The following is a 17,754-nucleotide window of genomic DNA, read 5'->3' as shown; positions in this document are numbered from 1 at the left end:
CCCCGCCCTCCGCCGCCCCACTTCCGGCGGGGCCGCGGCCGCGGAGGGGCGCTGGCGGGCTGGGGGCGGCGCGATTGGCTGGGCGCGGCCCACGGTGCGGTGGGAGCGGAGTGCGGGCTGCCGACTGCTGTCCGTCCCGGTCTCTGCGGCCCCTGGGGGCCTTCCGTCCCGTCGGCGCCATGGGCAATTGCCACACGGTGGGGCCCAACGAGGCGCTGGTGGTTTCAGGTGAGGGGGCAGCGGGAGAGGTGGGGCTGGGGCGCGCGGTGCGGACGGTGTTGGGGGTCGGGTGGCGCTGTGCCTGGAAAGGGGGATGAGGAGGGGTCTCGGGCTGGGGAGCGACGGGGAAGAGTAGGCCAGGGAAGGCCCCCGAGGGTGGAGGGCAGTGCCGCGGGGGGACGAGGTCGGGACCCCGAGAATCGGGCCTGAGTCTCCTGCGCTCCGGGCGGCACCCGAGACCTTCCCGGAGAATCCCCCCTACTCACACCTTCGGTGCTCGGCGCCCACCGGGGCTCCTCCCCCACAGCGTGTTGTCCCCATGTTTATCCCCTCCTTTCTCCGCCTCCCCTCTAGGCACGTCCCCCCTCCGTGGCCTTGGCGGGGTGGGCGGAGATCCCGAACTGAAGCTGTGGGGTTCCGGGAGGGAGAGGAACAGCGGTTTGGCTGAATTCCGGCGCCCGGGACGTGGGGTGGGTCGCGCAGCTCTGGAGAGCAGGTGCCTACGTGGGGAGAGGCCCTGGGACGCATCATTTCTCCGGGCACTCGGAGACCCGTTAATCCCCAGCAGGCTGGGGCTTGCTGGGGTTTCCTGGCACGGAGCTGGGTGCGGCCTCTACAGGTTGAGAAATCGGGTTCTGGTTTGTGCTGTCCCTGTTGCAAAATGCTGCAGGCTCCAGAATTTCTGTGCGCTTAGGTGGGGCTTGGAGACTCTGCAGTATTAGGGGAGGGGAGCGGTATCTTGTCTTAAGGCTGCCTTTTAAATTGTGTATGTGGGTTTCTTGGAAGGTGGCTGAAGCCTTTCAAGGCACCAGCTTGTGCAGCAGCCCTGGATTGCAGGTGCCAGGGAGGGTCCGCGGTTCCTGACAGCTTGGAGGCCTCATGTCTTCCTTTCCACGCTCAATGCCGATTTTAAGCCTGTGCACAGAGTTTTGCAGCTGTCTGCAGAAGGAGGTAGAAGCGGGTAGGCTAAGCCAGGTGTTATGGCTGCCCACCTTTGGGAAAGATTGATAAATCCATTGAAAACTTTTACCCCAGAACATGGCTTCTGGCACAGTCTGGATCTTAAAATCAATTTCTTCACTGGGATAGGAATCCCCACTCTCCCTGATCAGGCTCTTACTCCCACCTTCACTTTCCTATAGACCTGAGATAGCCTTGAGGTCAGGAGGGAGATCCCCAGAGAACACTGAGGCCAAATATTTTTATTGATTTCAGAGAGGAAGGGAGAGGGAGAGAGATAGAAATGTCAATGATGAGAATCATTGATTGGCTGCCTCCTGCACGCCCCCTACTGGAAACCAAGCCTGCAACCGGGGGCATGTGCCCTTGACCAGAATCGAACCCAGGACCCTTTGGTCTGCAGGCTGACACTATCCACTGAGCCAAAGCAGCTAGGGCGACTGAGGCCAAATTTGCACCTACTTCTGTAAGAGCTAGACCCGTCTCCCAGCCCACACTTCTAAAGAAGGCTTTTAGAACCCGAATCTGCATTATGTTTTGTTTTTTTTTTTGGAAATATGTTTTTATTGGTTTTTAAAGGGAGAGGGATAGAGGGAAACATCGATGAGAGAGAAACAGAAACTTCATAGATGGTCTGCCTCCTACACGCCCCCTACTGGATATCTGGATATCGAGCCCGAAAGCTGGTATGTGCGCTGACGGGAAGTCAGACTGGTGACCTCTTAGTTCATGGATCGATGCCCAACCACTGATCCACACCAGCAGGACTTCCCTTTTTTTTTTTTTTTTTTAATTGACTTTTTTAAAGAGAGAAAAATATCAACTTGTTGTTCCACCCATTTATGCATACACTGGTTGATTCTTGTATGTACCCTGACTGGGAACGGAACCCACAGCCTTGGCTTATTGGGACAATCCTTTAACCAACTGAGCTACTTTGTTTCTCTTGTGAGTTTCTTTCTGGAAGCCTGGTCTCTGAGCTAAGGAGACAAAAGCTCCAATCTCTTTGGAGAGGGGTGAGAGGAACCCCTGAGATAGGCTGCTCTGTACCTTCCAGTTGTCAGAAACGAGGTCCTCTTGCCAGAGGCCGATGCAGTGCTAATTTGGAAGCTGTTTTAGGGGTGGGGGGAGGAGGCTGTGCTGAGAATTGAGGGTGCTGGAGTCAAGGAAGGGTGCGAGAGAAGAGGGAAGGATGATGCCTAGCATAATAGCACCTTGGGATTTGAAGTGATCAAACTGAGATGCAGCTCTCTCTTGCACATGGTCTCCCAGGAGATCAGAGTCACTACCCCCAGCCCCGCCCCACCTGGTTACTTGGCCTGTATCTAAGTCCAGGAGCATCTCACCAAGCCCAGTTTCAGAAGAAGGAGGCTGATATATCTCGTGTCATCTTCTTCACCTGAAGTCTGAGGTTCTTCTGGTTGTCTAACCTTCCTCCTCCATTCTATAATAGAAAACCTTTTACTTTATTTCTATTTTGGGATTTTTGAAAGGGGAATCCAAATACTGTACATAATTCTCTCATCTCCATAATAGGTCAGAGTTTCTTAACCTGGGATTGTGGATAGACTGTAGACGTCTGTACATTTGGATGGGGAGAAAAGTGCATTTATATTTAGTGTCTCCTATGATTATGAATGTCGGTGACAGTCCATAATGGTATTAGCAGATCTTTTCCTACTAAACTGCATTTGTTGTAATACCTTAACAATCATTTATGGCCCAGCTGGCATGGCTCAGTGGTTGAGTGTCGGCCTTTGAACCAGGAGGTCGAGGTTCGGTTTTAGGTCAGGGCACATACCCGGATTTCTGGGCTGGATCCCCAGTGTGGGGCATGCAGGAGGCAGCCGATCAAGGATTCTCTCATCATTGATGTTTCTTTTTTTTTTTTTCATCATTGATGTTTCTATCTCTCCCTCTCCCTTTCTTTCTGATATCAATAAAAATATTTTTAAAATCATTTATGTTCATCACTACTTTGAAATTAAGCCAATTATTAGATCTAACACAGACCTTATTTAATGTATCACACATATTACTACGTATTACATGTCCCACTATACCACATATTTGGTGGGTTTAATATTTTCATAACTTTTAATATAATTTGTTTCTTATGAATTTTATTTTATGCATTTATGAACACTCCAGCATTGCTGGACTCCTAAGGATGTTTGTGGCTCAAAAAAAGGCTAAATCCCCCTTTAGAGTATGGTTTTCTGGACCAACAGGAAGAAGAAGGTGGGAGAGGGAAGGATAGGAAGGGAAGGGGTTTCCCTGAGGGCGGAATGTGTCTGGGGCGGGGCTCAGAATGGGGCGGAGGTTATCTAGGGGTGTTTTGTTATTCTTCAGCTTGGGGAAGGATAGACAAAGAAAGCAAGTTGGCTTAGAAAAAGTGAGATAAGCTCTGGCTGGTTTGGCTCAGTGGATAGAGCGTCGGCCTTCGGACTGAAGGGTCCCAGGTTCGATTCCGGTCAAGGGCATGTACCTTGGTTGCGGGCACATCCCCAGTGGGGGGTGTGCAGGAGGCAGCTGATCGATGTTTCTCTCTCATTGATGTTTCTAACTCTCTATCCCTCTCCCTTCCTCTCTGTAAAAAATCAATAAAATATATTTTAAAAAAAAGTGAGATAAAATTGGGGAGAACTTTCAGGTCTCAAGACAGTGGGAATTAGGACAGGCAAGGAAGGGACACCTAAGTGTTCTCTTTTGGGAATGGTGCTCAGGCCCAGCGTGAGCAGGAAGCGGGGAGGAAGATGCCTTCCAGAAGAGGAGGCTGCTGGGGACGGGGTAGTCTGGCAACCCCAGCTTCCTGTTGTTGCTACCCCTGGGAACCTGGCCATGTTGCTCTTGGCCAAGGCCCAGCTTGAGCTGTGTGTGGCAGCCTGCTCCCAAGGTCAAAGACTGAGTTAAAGGTAAAGGGTGGACATCCCCCTAACCGTCACCCCAGACCTCCCCGTAGCCCACCCCACCACCACCACCTCCTCCCCCAGCACATGGAGAAGTGCCCTGGAGCTGGCTGGAGGCAGCCAGGCCCCAGCCCCCAGCAGGCCAGAAGTAGTGAAACAAGCTGTGATTTTTGACCTTCTTCCAGTTTCATTGGATCCTGAGATGGTTTAGGTTTCAGATTGACTGCTTGTCCTTAGAGGCCTCCCATACCCCACTGCCCAGGGCAGAGAAGCCTGCAGGAGCTTCCATTGAACAGCGGCCCTGTGAACAGGTACTTGCACCACAAAGAAACAGAGACCTAAGACCTCCTCTTCCTACCACTACTCACATGTGGGCTGATCTTCGCTCCCTGGGCCTCTGGCCCAGCTACGTGCCCACTGCGCACAGCAGCGGCCCCGGGAAACGGATTTGGCCGTTTTGTGCGCAGTCTCAGATGCCAGTTCACGAACCTGCAGGCCCTCCGCACTCCTGGAGACTTTGTTCCTTCACCTCCACTCATCCAAAACGTCTCTCCAGTTTGAGGTTCTCTCCGTCGTGTCTGTTTTGGTTGCTTCACCAATCACCCAAACCTGGACTGCAGAGCTACACCGATATGGTATCCAGTAGCCACAAATGGCTACTTCAACTTAATTAATTAAATTAAAATTCATTTCCTCAGTCGGAGCAGCCACATTTCAAATGCTCAACAGCCACCTGTGGCTCGGGGCTGCCATTGTTGACAGTGCAGCTACAGAACCTTCCCACTTACACAGGAAGTTCTCCAGGAGTCATCCCTCAACGTCAGCCACTGCACGAGGCTTCGCCCAATCTCCCTGACCCCAGCGTCTTCCTCCTTGTGCAAAGGAGTGTTTCTAAAATGCAAATATAATTTTATATTTATAAAACTAAAAATAGAGGTTTTTTAAAATTTATTGATTTTTGAGAGAGAGAGGGAGGGAGGGGAGAAAGAGAGGGAAACATCAGTTTGTTGTTCCACTTTTTTATGCATTCATTGGTTGATTCTTGTAAGGTTGCTGGGAATTGAACCCGCAACCTTGGCATATAGGGACGATACTGTAACCAAATGAGCTACCCGGCCAGGGCTTGTTGCTCCCCAGTTTAAATCTCTGTGTGGCCCTCCATCTCTCTCTCTCTCTCTCTCTCTCTCTCTCACTCACACACACACACACACACACAGCTCCTTGGCCTGATACCTGAGACACTCTGTGACCTGCCCTCCCCCAGCTTGTTCCTTGCTATGGGTCCTCATAGACACTGTTACTCAGCTACAGGAAACTATCCCTGACACTTGACCTTGGGAGGCAAATACCCTAAGGCTCTCCTTAAAACCCCAGTTTGTGAACATGGAAATGATGGCATCTACTGACTTTTTTCCCAATCATATTTCCTTTTTTAGTTTTTTTAATAAACAATCACATTTCCTTTGAATCATCTTTCCTGTACACTTCTTTTCACTACAAGTGAACTGCCCCTCCAGCTTTTACGCAAGTTTTCTTGAACTTGAGTAATTTTGGCATTTGCTGGAGGGTTCACAACAAGAATTTCAGGAATTGGTTTTTCTCACTTTCTGTACAGTGAGCATGCCGAACATGTCCACAGCATGACTCTGGGTCCAGGCCAGATTCACATTCTGTTTAGTTGGTACATAGTTTCCAGGAGCACTTTCTTTTTAGACCTTTATTTCACTCTTTCCATTGGTGCCATGAGTTGGCCTTTGTTTTGAGGTCTTGCCTTCTCTATCTGCTCCCACAAGAGGAACAAAGTCACTCTGAACCCCTGGGAATATAGGAGCAGCCTCACCGAGATGTGTCTGCCAGGCTTGAGCAAGGCTCCCACCTTGGCTCGAGTCTCCCTCCCTCCCAGCAGTCTCCCAGTGTGTGAGGGGTGGGGGACTGCATTCCCTCCCTGTCTGCACCTGCCCTGATAATAGGTGGATTGCATGGCATTACAATCATCTAAAAAAAAAAAAAAAAAAAAAAAAGTAGGTCCCTCCTCCTAGTCTTATCTCCTTCAAGACAGGACCTATCACCTTCATTTCTATGCCTAGCAGAGAAAATACTCTACTTCTTTGCTAAATGAATGGCTGACTGAATGATGAAAGCTTTTGCTGCTCACCCCTGCCCATTGACCTCTCCTGTTCTCTGAAAGCACATACATTCTGATCTATTCATTGGATATTCTTCTTTTTATGCAACCTGCCTATCTACCTAACTAGATTCCAAGACCCTTAAGGGCATGTCTCCCATTTATGTGTAACCTCAGCACCTGGCACTCAAAATGCGATTTAAGTGTCTGAGCAGGTAAAGGCCCAGGGTTGCTGTTGGAGGGATTGGGGATAGACAAACCCAAGAGCTGATTGACCAGCAATGTTTTGCTTTGTTCTCCAGGGGGCTGTTGTGGTTCGGACTATAAACAGTATGTGTTTGGCGGCTGGGCCTGGGCCTGGTGGTGTATCTCTGACACTCAGAGGTAAGGACTTGGGGGCTCAGGGAAACTGGCATCCTGGTGGGCAAGGGAGAGAGGGTTTTCAGCTTTCCCCTGTCTCCCCACAGATCAGCTAGAGCATCTGCCACTTGCCACATTTCATTCTGGGGGTGGGAGCCTCCGGAGAAGCAGGCGGAATGGGTTGCACAGGGATGCTGGAGGTCTCTCCATGGGCACCTCCTCCTTAGTGGGTGCACTTTTTTCCATTGGAGGCCTCGCTTCTGGCCCAGAGAACTCGGGGTCCTGCCCAGGCAGAATCCTAATGCCCTGACTTTAGCTCAGAGTTATTTGTGAAGCTTTAATTCTACACCCTGTTCAGAGTGGGTCTAGGGAGGGAGAGAAGGCTGAAGAGACCCCTAGCATGCACCCTCACCTTTACGGGCCCTGGGAAATGCAGGCAAGGGCTAAATAGCAGAGAATGCATGTCCAGTCTGAAGTGGCTCTCTGATAGCAGTGGGTTAGAGACAGGAGTGGCGATCTAAGGAATTAGTGCCAGGGTGGGCAAGCCAGGTCTGGACTTCCTAAATCGGTGTGGGAAGACTAGAGGAAGGGATATTTCAGCTCCCCAGAGGGACTATCATAGGCCATACCCTCTGGCTCCTCCAGAGCCCCTGGCAGGGCCAGATTCCACCTGGACCTTTCCTGCTGCCCTCACTGCCCACCCAAGAGGAGAATGAGGCATGCCAGCCACCTTTCCGCCATCACCCGCTCCTGCTATGGGAGATCAGGGCAGGGACCCAGATCCTTCCAGGCCAGGACCCAGGCCAGAAGGGCAGCAGAGCTGTGAGGGGACAGGCATGTGGGGGCAGGGGTGTCATCTGAAGGGGACGTGATGGAGATTCCAGTGGAAATCCCCCTCTCCCCAGCCCCACCAGGCAGCAGATAGGAGTCGCAGGGCTGCACTGAGCCGTCAGTGCCCGTGGTTCCAGGGAGGCTGAAAGTGTCAGCTAGGGTCCCGGGCGTGGGAAGCATGTCACAGTTTTTTAACTTCACTGATTGCCCAGTAACCCCTCCCACTTTCCCATCTCTCCCCTCCCTTTGCTCTGCCTGAGTGGGATCCTGGGGGACTCTTCTGGCCCAAGGCCAAAAGCGTCAGGGAGCTATCAATACTGGTCACGGCCTCCTCTCAGGAGGCTCATGGGCACTTTTGAGTGGGCCAGTTGCCCTGTCAGAAACCAGGGGTTGTCCTCTCCAGAGACACTGCCACCCCATATGCCCTGCAGTCCTGGGACAACAGTGTCCTGTCCAAGCACCTCAGTGTACAGCAAGGCCCAGAGAATTTGCAGCTTGCCCAGAGATGGGTCCTGCATGGGCAGCCACTGCTAGGGCAACCACTCTGCAGCTCTTTGTCCACATTCTTGGTCCCCCACTCCCCCCACGCTTCTTGCTCCAGGGATCAGAGCCCAGGACTGAGCCAGGCTTCTCTGACAGCAGGTTTGGAAGAGAGGGGAGGAAGACCTTGTACCTTGTCCTAGGAAACCAATCTCACACAGCCAGGCTCAGCATTCTCCCTCTGGTCCCACTTGCTGGGCAGTCTGAGTCTGCAGCCCCTCTCCTTCTTGGGCCCTATTCTGGGGGTGCCTCTTTCCCCAACCCCTAGCCTGCTTGGGGGACATCGCTACAAACCCAGGCCTTCATTTCCCTAGACCAGAGGAGCCTCTCAGGTCAGAGGAGAGGCTGCTAACCCAGCATGGATCCTCAGCCTCCCTTTCGAGGTACTTTCCATGTCACCCACTCTCGGTGTCAGCTGTCTTCTCCAGGCTCTGTGAAGTCCCCTCTGCTGCACTTTGCTGCCACGTCCCATATTATCATCATATGGGCGGCTCTCTCCTTACCTGAGCGATTCCTCCACCTCTGGCATCTGAGCTGCAGCCTCCTGTCTTCCCTCCTTCCCTTCCTCCTTCCCTCCCTCCTTCCTTCCCATCCTGCTATCTCCCCCTCTCCTCCTTCCCCAGAAGAGAGCTTGGTGGTTTCCTTTCTGAGCCAGGTCAAGAGTTCTCTCCGGCCTTAGGGTGCTGGTGGTAGGAGCTTGAAAGAAGGCAGCCTTTGCACATCTGCATGGCCAGAGCCCCCAGGGGTGGCATGTGAGAGTTGAGGTGAGGGTTTCCCATCACCCCAAACGACTTGCTTCTGCTCCTTCAGCCTCAGTCTCCGTCCTCCCTTCCTCTGGTTCAAGGCAACCTTCCACGCTGTCCACAGACTGGCCTCTGCCTAGACCCCTTCCCTATACACATTTGCACACACACGCTGCCCTGGGGAGGCCCAAGTAGCCCAAATAGGGTGGGCCAATGGCTTAGAGGCGCCTTGTTTTCTTACCATGACTCTTCTCTGCCTGTGCCCAACACTGGAAATTCCAAAGTGAACTGCTCTGTCATCTCCCAGTTGTCCCTGTGAATATTCCGGCAGGGGCACACTTTCTCCCCCAGCCTTCCTTGACACCGGCACCCCCAAATCAGAAAATCCAAATTTTTCTTTGGACTTTTCTGGCTCTAAATTCTCTCTTTTTTCTTTTTTTTTTTTAAATCCTCACCTAAGGATATTTTTTCCATTGATTTTCAGACAGAGTAAAAGGGAGGAGGGGGTAGGGGAGGAGAGAGAGAGAGAGAGCAATTGGTTCCCTCCTGCACATGCCCCAACTGGGGTGGGGATCAAACCCACAACTGAGGTACATGCCTTTGACCAGGAGTTGAACCCGAGACCCTTTGGTCCGAGCCGAGGCTCAGTACGCTAACCACTGAGCAACCGGCCAGGGCCCTAAATTGCCATCTTAGTGATATGTAGCACAGACCTTGAGCTTGTGTGCCCCGAGCAGGATTGGGTATTTGCTATGGCTCATTAAGCCCCAGAATGACCTCCCTCTCCCAGTTTCTGGAAACACAGGTTTGCCTGTGTTTGGAGTGTGGAGCTGAGGCTAAGTCTCCCTGATCATGCCAGAAGTCTCCCGGGGAGCAGGTGGTGAGCAGCGCAGGTGCCCTGTGCACAGGCCTCCTGACCTCAGATCACAGGTCCGGGGCATCAACAGGCTCTTTTCCCAGCCCAGCAGCATCTCCTTGGAAGAGTATGGGGGCTAGAGAAGAGACCCAGAGGCGTCAGGCCAGCAAGAGGGTGTCTTTGTCCCCCTACAGCCCTAGGCTGAGCTGGCAGTGGGGGGCTGAAGTATGGAGAGCAACCCCCCTGCCCCCAGGCATCAGGCATCGGTGCTTATCTGGTAACCACTGTGTGTGTTTGCTGTGTCCCCTCCTACCCCTTCCTGCCCCTACCTCTCCCTACCCCCGGCTGCTCCTCAGACTGTCTCTGGAGGTTATGACCATCCTGTGTCGCTGTGAGAATATTGAGACGTCGGAGGGGGTCCCGCTATTCGTAACAGGGGTTGCACAGGTAATAACCCACCTGCTTCCTCCTCTGTGTCTAACCTTCTCTCTTCCTGCCCCGTGGGGCCTGGCAGGCAGGACAGATGGACTGCCCTCCTGAGAGTGGGCCTCTCCTCTCTGTTCCCACCTCTGCTGGTCTGAGTACCAGGATAGAGCCCTATAGCTCCCCAGCTCCCTTGCCCTCACCCACTGGGGCTGCTAGTGGGGAAAGAACAGTGGATTCTGGAAGCTCTGTCCAAGTCTGCCAGTTGGTGTCCTTGGATGCAAGCCTAAATTGGGAGTGAGCTGAGGCAGGAGACACAGGCCCTTACGTGATAGAGCTGGGCTGTGTGGGTTGGGTGGGTTCAGGCGTGTCTACAGCTGATGAAGTCCTGGTCCTCCAGGTGCCACAGAGCCCCTTGCTAGCCTCCTCTCCAGGCTGCCGCCCTAGGGTCAAGCCCTAGCCCCCCTCCTTGCAAGGCCAGAAGATAGGTCTCATGGGGAGTTCTGTTCGCCCAGCCCCTTTGACCCCTTCAATCTTCTTGCCGGGCCTGAGCAAAAAGAGCCTGGGCCGTTCCCTACCCCTAATGCTTTGTTGAGAGGCCCTTGAGCAGCTCTCTTGTCACTAGGCTTTGTTTTCCCATCTGTGAAATGGGTGGGGAGAATCAGGTCCTCTCTGTGCCATGTAGGGATATTGGAAAGGCAAGTGAAACACTATGAGGGCACTTTGGGGATTTTGGAAAAAGAGTGCTAGAGAAACCCAAGCTTTATTATGAAATTGTGTTTACTCTGAAAAGCAAGTAACCTGGTGTCTCCCTCTTCATTGCCAAGTAGCCGTAGCTGCTGGAATTCATCCCTCGGCCAGGGCGTTTAGTAACTGCAAGTGCTCTCTTTGTCATGTGCCGTTCCCATTACAAGAAGAGACCTAAGTGTCATCTTACCCATCCCCTTCCCTCTGCATGATATTGCCCTTCAGCCTTTTCAGGCAAAAACTGTACCACTACTCCCTTCCTCACCCCCCCTGCCATCTCTAATTGGGAAGGGGACCGCCCATCTCGCTTGCCCCTTGTAGCCGTGGGGGGGCAGGCTTCAGCACAGAGGCCTGAGGAGCTCAGAGCCCTTTAGGCAGGGCCCTGGCCTGCCTCACCTCCTGTCTAAAGCAGCCCACTTGCCTCCAAATCCACTGCTCTGCCTGAGATAACTGCAGATGCCTAGGTCCTTTTTAAACGGGTGATGTGGACCCTTGAGGCCTCAGATCGTCTGGGTAGAACAAGCCTTTCTAGCACTTTTTGGCCAGGAAGCTCTAGTGTGGCCCCATTCCCAACTTAACCACCTGGGCCCAACCCCAGAGGGTAAGCTTCACCTCGTAGTCTGCTGGCAGGCGGAGAGACCAGGCAGGGCTTCCCTGGCAAGGGGCAGACGCAGGACCCCTCATCATGGCCCAGCAGTGGGTACTCCCAGCCAGCCAGACCAGCAAGCACAGCTTTGTAGGCAGCCTCCCGGGGCATCCTGGAGTGCTGAGCACACCCAGGGAACAGGTGAGGGCCCCTGGGGAAGGTCAGATGGCACCCATGAACAACCTACACAGCACATCCTGCAGTACCAGCACTTACTTGCTCTCCCGGGATATACACACACAGCAGCTCCCGGACTCTCCCCACCCTTCCACCAGCCCAGACCACCACAACCACTTCTCTGCTTCCTTTTCCCACTCTAAGCCAGGCTGATGTCAGCAGAGGCTGTAGACACGGATAGCACACTCACACTCGCCCTGGAGGCACCTGCATCATCCTGCCCTGCCTCCCCACCCACCCCCTTCACACACACTTCCAGCCACGACCCCTTGGGGGATCCTCCCCACCCTTCTCTGCAACAGGACCGCTGGCCTATCCCAGCCGGAGCAGTGAGGTATTGGACTCTTCCCCCACACCCCAGGCACTGGGCCCCCAGACCCATGCCCCTGTTTTGCATTTCTTGGCAGGATTTCCCTAGAGATTATGACGTTGCAGCCCCGCTGCGAGGACGTAGAGACGGCCGAGGGGGTAGCTTTAACTGTGACGGGTGTCGCCCAGGTATAGTAACTCAGCAGCTCTGCGCATGACCGTTGAGCTGCCTCATCCTGTGCTGGGATTTGGGGGGAGGAGAAGACAACAGCCAGGGGCATTCTCTCTCCAGCACCACTGCCCCTGCCCCCCCTTCCAAAAGAGGGTCATCGCCACCGGAACGTGCTCTCTTGGCCCCTTGGCCACCCAGCAGAACTAACAGACACCCCTTTTCTCCTCAGCGGGCCCTCGAGGGACAGAACCAGTGCTGAGGGCTCCTGTCGCACTAACCCCACCCCGTTCTTTGCAGGTGTCGGAACTGCCAAGCCCCAGAATCCAGGCCCTCCCCCGTTCCCTGGGTAGGGGGCTGGAGGTGTGGGGACCGGAGGCTGAGGTCATGTCAGGCAGGCTCTGGAGTCGGAGACTGTTATGTCCCCAACTTGGTGCCTGGGTGAGGGGCTTCCTGCCCTAGTCCCCCTCTCAGCTTCACAGAGCAGAGAGACTCAACAGTGTTGTAGGCCTCTGGTGTGGGGGTTGTTGGCTTAGTATCTCAGGAAGGGTCTGGGTGGCACCCCTGGACCTATCCCCTGCCCTGTCTAGGCTCTCTTTCCTAGTGTGTCTGTCTCTGTCCCTATGGTTCATTGTCCTTTTGGCATTCTCTGTCCCTCAGTCTTCAGGTCTCCCACCTGTGGGGAGCCTGCGAGGGAGGAATTGGCTAATGAGGGACAAGCACATGGACTGGAAGGGTGAGGGGACCAGTCCCACATGCCCAGGAGAGAGGCCACATCAGGGCCTGGGCTTTCAGTAAGGATGGAATTTCTCAATGTGAGAATTCTTGTGTGCTATCCCCACTAGAGGCCTCAGACAGACTCCACCCCCGCCCCCAGACCACGTCTGAAAAGGGAGGGGAGGGACATAGCCACCGTCCTCCACACTGGGTCTGGGGCCTCCGTCTGCTCCCTTCATCCTGGCTCAGGCACCTTTGTGCCCACTGGCAGGTGAAGATCATGACGGAGAAGGAGCTTCTGGCCGTGGCCTGCGAGCAGTTCCTGGGCAAGAATGTGCAGGACATCAAGAATGTCGTCCTGCAGACCCTGGAGGGGCACCTGCGCTCCATCCTCGGTGAGACCCTGCCCAGCCCAGGGACCCCACTGCTGCCCTGGAGGAGCATCACAGGGCCCCAGACCAGGGCCAGGGAGGGTGCAGGAGGGGGCGGGGGGTCTGTCAGACCACCAAGGTTTCTAGATGAAAAGCTGAAACATTTTTCCTCAAGTATTTCCTTTCAGAACTTCAGGTGACTTGAGTGAAGAGGAGGGCATTGAGTGAAGGGTGGGGGGTGGGGTGAGGGGCTGCCAGTCTGATCAGGCACCTAGTGCTGCTTAGAACACTTTTCTTCATCCAGCCTGGACTCTGCAGAAGGAGGCTTGGCGCTAAGCAGTTAAGAAGAAACCAGGAAGACCCAGCTCAGACTGCACAACCCTGCATATACTCAGACCTCTACTTGCATGCCTCCTCCCTTTCCTAGCTGGCTAGGTCCCTGGGGAGCCAGCCCATGATCCTTCTGCCCCCAGGGACCCTGACTGTGGAGCAGATTTATCAGGACCGGGACCAGTTTGCCAAGCTGGTGCGGGAGGTGGCAGCCCCTGACGTCGGCCGCATGGGCATCGAGATCCTCAGCTTTACCATCAAGGTGCGGTTGAGGGGAAAACTGTAGTCCCCTAAATCTGGGAGTGGGGGACTTGGCAGGAGGGGAACCTTTGTGCTTATAACTGTCCCTAGGGAGCCTTGGCCAGGTGGCCTGGTCATTAGAGCGTTGTCCCCATCTGCCAAGGTCACGGGTTTGATCTCCTCTCAGGGCACATACAAGAAGCAACCAATGAATGCATAAATAAGTGGAACAACAAATCAATGTTTCTCTCTCAAATCAATAAAAAATAAAAATGCTTAAAAACTGTTCTAGGGATGACTCCCTCTACCTTCCCTCCCCAGGATGTGTATGACAAAGTGGACTACCTGAGCTCCCTGGGCAAGACGCAGACTGCTGTGGTTCAGAGAGATGCTGACATCGGGGTGGCCGAGGCCGAGCGGGATGCAGGCATCCGGGTATGTGGATTCTCCTTCCCGCCCCCAGGGACAGGGAACTCAGGGGTGGTGGGACCATGGTTTCTCAGAGGACCCTCAGCACATGCCCCTCCTGATCCCAGGAAGCCGAGTGCAAGAGGGAGATGCTGGACGTGAAGTTCATGGCAGACACCAAAATCGCCGACTCCAAGCGAGCCTTCGAGCTGCAGAAGTCAGCCTTCAGTGAGGAAGTCAATGTCAAGGTGAGGAGCCATAGGGCACCTGGGTTGGGGCTCAGGACTCAAGACTTGGCAACTAGCCTCTGACATGCTAACCACACGTCTCCCGCAGACAGCTGAGGCCCAGCTGGCCTATGAGCTACAAGGGGCCCGCGAGCAGCAGAAGATCCGGCAAGAAGAGATTGAGATCGAGGTTGTGCAGCGGAAGAAGCAGATTGCAGTGGAGACACAGGAGATCCTGCGCACAGACAAGGAGCTCATTGCCACAGTGCGCCGCCCCGCTGAGGCCGAGGCGCACCGCATGCAGCAGATAGCCGAGGGCGAAAAGTGAGTGCTGCTGGGCGGCAGGGGCAGGCGGCAGGCGGGCTCCTCTGCCGTGCGCGCACTCCCCCCACGCTCCTGACCACAGTTTAGAAGCCAGTGCTCCTCCATCCTGTTTACTCACTGCGAGGAACATGGCTTCATTGTTAGGAGAACTGAATTAGATAAAGGGGGTTTGAGGGCCTGGAATGGTGCTTGACACAGCATCCTGGTTAATCTCCTCTCTGTTTGCCTCTGGAAGCCCGTACCTCTCCCTGGCCAGAGCCAGAATGCCAGGGCACCCCCTGCACGTGTCCCCCACCCTGACACCACCTGCCAGAGCAGAGGGCTTGAGGGTTTGCTGGCCCCCACCAGGCTACCTGGCCAAGGCTCCCTAGGGACAGTTATAAGCACAAAGGTTCCCCTCCTGCCAAGTCCCCCACTCCCAGATTTAGGGGACTACAGTTTTCCCCTCAACCGCACCTTGATGGTAAAGCTGAGGATCTCGATGCCCATGCGGCCGACGTCAGGGGCTGCCACCTCCCGCACCAGCTTGGCAAACTGGTCCCGGTCCTGATAAATCTGCTCCACAGTCAGGGTCCCTGGGGGCAGAAGGATCATGGGCTGGCTCCCCAGGGACCTAGCCAGCTAGGAAAGGGAGGAGGCATGCAAGTAGAAGGCTTGAGGGACCCCTGGTACATCCCACTGATCCTGCCGCACCTGGACTCCCTCAGGGTGAAGCAAGTCCTCTTGGCTCAGGCAGAGGCTGAGAAGATCCGAAAAATCGGTGAGGCGGAGGCTGCAGTCATCGAGGCGATGGGCAAGGCAGAGGCGGAGCGGATGAAGCTCAAGGCTGAGGCCTACCAGAAATATGGGGACTCCGCCAAGATGGCCATGGTGCTGGAGGCCCTGCCCCAGGTGAGGCTCCCACCTAGGCTGGGACTAGCTGGGCAAGTGCAGGAATTTCGTGGGGCCTTGTCAGGAACACAGCGACAGGCTGCCTAGAAGAATTAAATGGGGGAGTATTCAGCAGGAGCAGGAACCCTACAACAGGCATCCAGAGTATGGCTTTCAAATAAGGGCCACCCAGGCTGCTTGGGGGTTTAGGTGAGATGAGGAGGGGAGAAATGCTGGGCAGGGCAAGTGGGCGGAGTCAGAACCAACTAAGCTCTCCTCTCACCCAACCTCCTAGATTGCTGCCAAAGTCGCAGCCCCATTGACCAAAGTCGATGAGATTGTGGTCCTCACCGGGGACAACAATAAGGTGACATCAGAAGTGAACCGACTGCTGGCCGAGCTGCCTGCCTCTGTGCATGCCCTCACAGGCGTGGACCTATCCAAGGTGTGTACTTTGCTCGCTGTGATGAGGTTGCCTGGGTAGCCTACTGGACTGACCTATGTGGAATGGTTGTGGGCCCCAGAGCCATGGCCTCATGGCATCTCCCATCCTTACAGATACCCCTGATCCAGAAGGCCACCGGTGTACAGGTGTGAGGCTCCCGAAGAACCCACACCCTTCAGCAGCTGCCCGCTCCTCCCTCCAGCACCTGTCTCAATACTGCAGGAACAACGGGAATGTTACTGACTCTGGTGCCTTATTTGTAGGGACCAGAAGTGCTGCGTGTTCAGGCCTTCTCTGGCTGTCGTCCCTTCTCCTGTCTGTCTCCTTCCTCTTCTCCTTTACCCCACACCCTCACATTCACTGCCATATTCATCTGGTGTGTCTCTTCCACCTTCCTGTACATATGCCTCTTCCTTTGTCTGTTTGTCTTTTTCTCTCCCTCTTTCCTCCCACCCATCCTTTACACACATGTAATTTAAGCTGAAGATGTTTATTATAATCACTGTCTGTCTGTAAGGGGTGGCCCTGCTGCTCTTCAGAATCCTGGTGCCTTGAAGTTCTCTGTGCATCCTCCCTGTGGCCTTGTCCAGACCTCAGCATGGGTGCAGGGGGTCTGGGTAGAATGGCCACCTGCCCCTCTCCTGGCCTGGTTTTCCAGCCCTAAACCCTCCCCTGGGAAACCCCAGGCTCACTCACTCTAGCCCCTCTAGGCTAGGTAGCAGTGGCCTCCAGACCCAGGCCATTGCCCTTCACACATCCCCAACCCCAGGTCTGCTCTCATACCTTACCTTTCTACCCCACGCCAGGGGCACAGAAGCAAGGCCTCCTGTCTATAACAGCTCTCAGTTGACTACTGCCTTAGGAGGCCCCTGCTTGTGCTCAGGGAAGTCCCCCTCGTGGACATGTCCCTGCTGGAATGAGGCTTGGTCCCAACTCTGCTAAGTCTTTCTGGGATCAGGGTCTAGCCCTTTTGGGGACTAAGAAGTTCTGTAGACCCTCTTCCTGCTAGGGCTGCTTTGTTCTGGGTATGAGGCCAGGCCCTTTCAGTGGGCAAGGCTGTGCCAACCCTGTACAGAATCGAGTGCTGTAGACTGGCCAGACTTCATACTCCTTGTGCCATCTTTCTTCCTGGCCAGAGTGATAGGATCCCAGCCACGGGAGCAGCCCAGCCCTCTGTCTCCTTGCTCTAGTGGAGGCAGAGAGGCCCAGGGGCCAAGCACCCAGGGGTGCTGTGATGTCCTATGGTCCCAGTCCCCCACCCCTGGCACGGGCCCTGCCCCAGCCTGTGTAGCTGTTCCTGCATGTGGATGCTGCATGTTTGGTCTGGGGCTTGGATGCTGCACTGCCCCGCTGCCTGTCCCTTCTGGTAAAATAAAGGTCTGTTATGCCAATGCCCTATATTGTGTCTTCTGTGAGGGGAGAGACTGGGAACCAAGAACTAACAGATACCCCACCCATATACTCCTTCAGAGACTGGGAACCAAGAACTAACAGATACCCCACCCATATACTCCTCCTGAAGGCTATACTTGGTCTGTCTTTCCCACCCTAGCCACTTGAGGGCATCAGCACACTTGCTGTGTCCCGAATAGTATCCTGAGACAGGGCAGCCATTGGCCCAGCTGCTGAGGCTAGACCTGAGCTCTGGGAGGCCCGGCTCCATTTCAGGCAGAAGAATAGGGACTCTCGGGTCCACTGTATCTCTCTGCCCATCCTGAGCCCCACTCAGTAATGGAGTCCACTTCTCAGGCTTAAGAGCATGAACTCTGGAGTTAGGCTGCTTGGGTTTAAATTTTAGCTCAGTTGTT

At 54.5% G+C, this 17,754-nt stretch overlaps 1 protein-coding gene across 5 annotated transcripts; it reads left to right on the top strand.

The window, feature by feature from the left end:
- Positions 1 to 45: 45 nt before the first annotated feature.
- FLOT2 (flotillin 2) lies at positions 46 to 17,464 on the top strand. Of its 5 annotated transcripts, none has more exons than XM_079797507.1 (11): positions 46 to 228; positions 6,516 to 6,597; positions 11,944 to 12,034; positions 13,003 to 13,126; positions 13,576 to 13,694; positions 13,994 to 14,107; positions 14,209 to 14,328; positions 14,417 to 14,631; positions 15,339 to 15,522; positions 15,797 to 15,946; positions 16,060 to 17,464. In XM_079797507.1, exons 1-11 carry the CDS (start codon positions 180 to 182, stop codon positions 16,096 to 16,098), a joined length of 1,287 nt encoding a protein of 428 aa, XP_079653633.1. In that variant the 5' UTR covers positions 46 to 179; the 3' UTR covers positions 16,099 to 17,464. The 5 variants fall into 5 exon arrangements, with proteins under 5 accessions (XP_079653633.1, XP_079653634.1, XP_079653635.1 ...); XM_079797508.1 differs by lacking the exon at positions 11,944 to 12,034 and adding an exon at positions 9,900 to 9,990; XM_079797509.1 differs by lacking the exon at positions 46 to 228 and adding an exon at positions 4,282 to 4,399 and having other exon boundaries at positions 16,060 to 17,400.
- Positions 17,465 to 17,754: the final 290 nt, after the last annotated feature.

The sequence above is a fragment of the Cnephaeus nilssonii genome, assembly GCF_951640355.1.
Source record: "Cnephaeus nilssonii genome assembly, chromosome: 19".
NCBI classification, from domain to species: domain Eukaryota; kingdom Metazoa; phylum Chordata; class Mammalia; order Chiroptera; family Vespertilionidae; genus Cnephaeus; species Cnephaeus nilssonii.
Note: the sequence above shows the minus strand (reverse complement) of the source record. Positions and strands in the feature narration are given on the sequence as shown.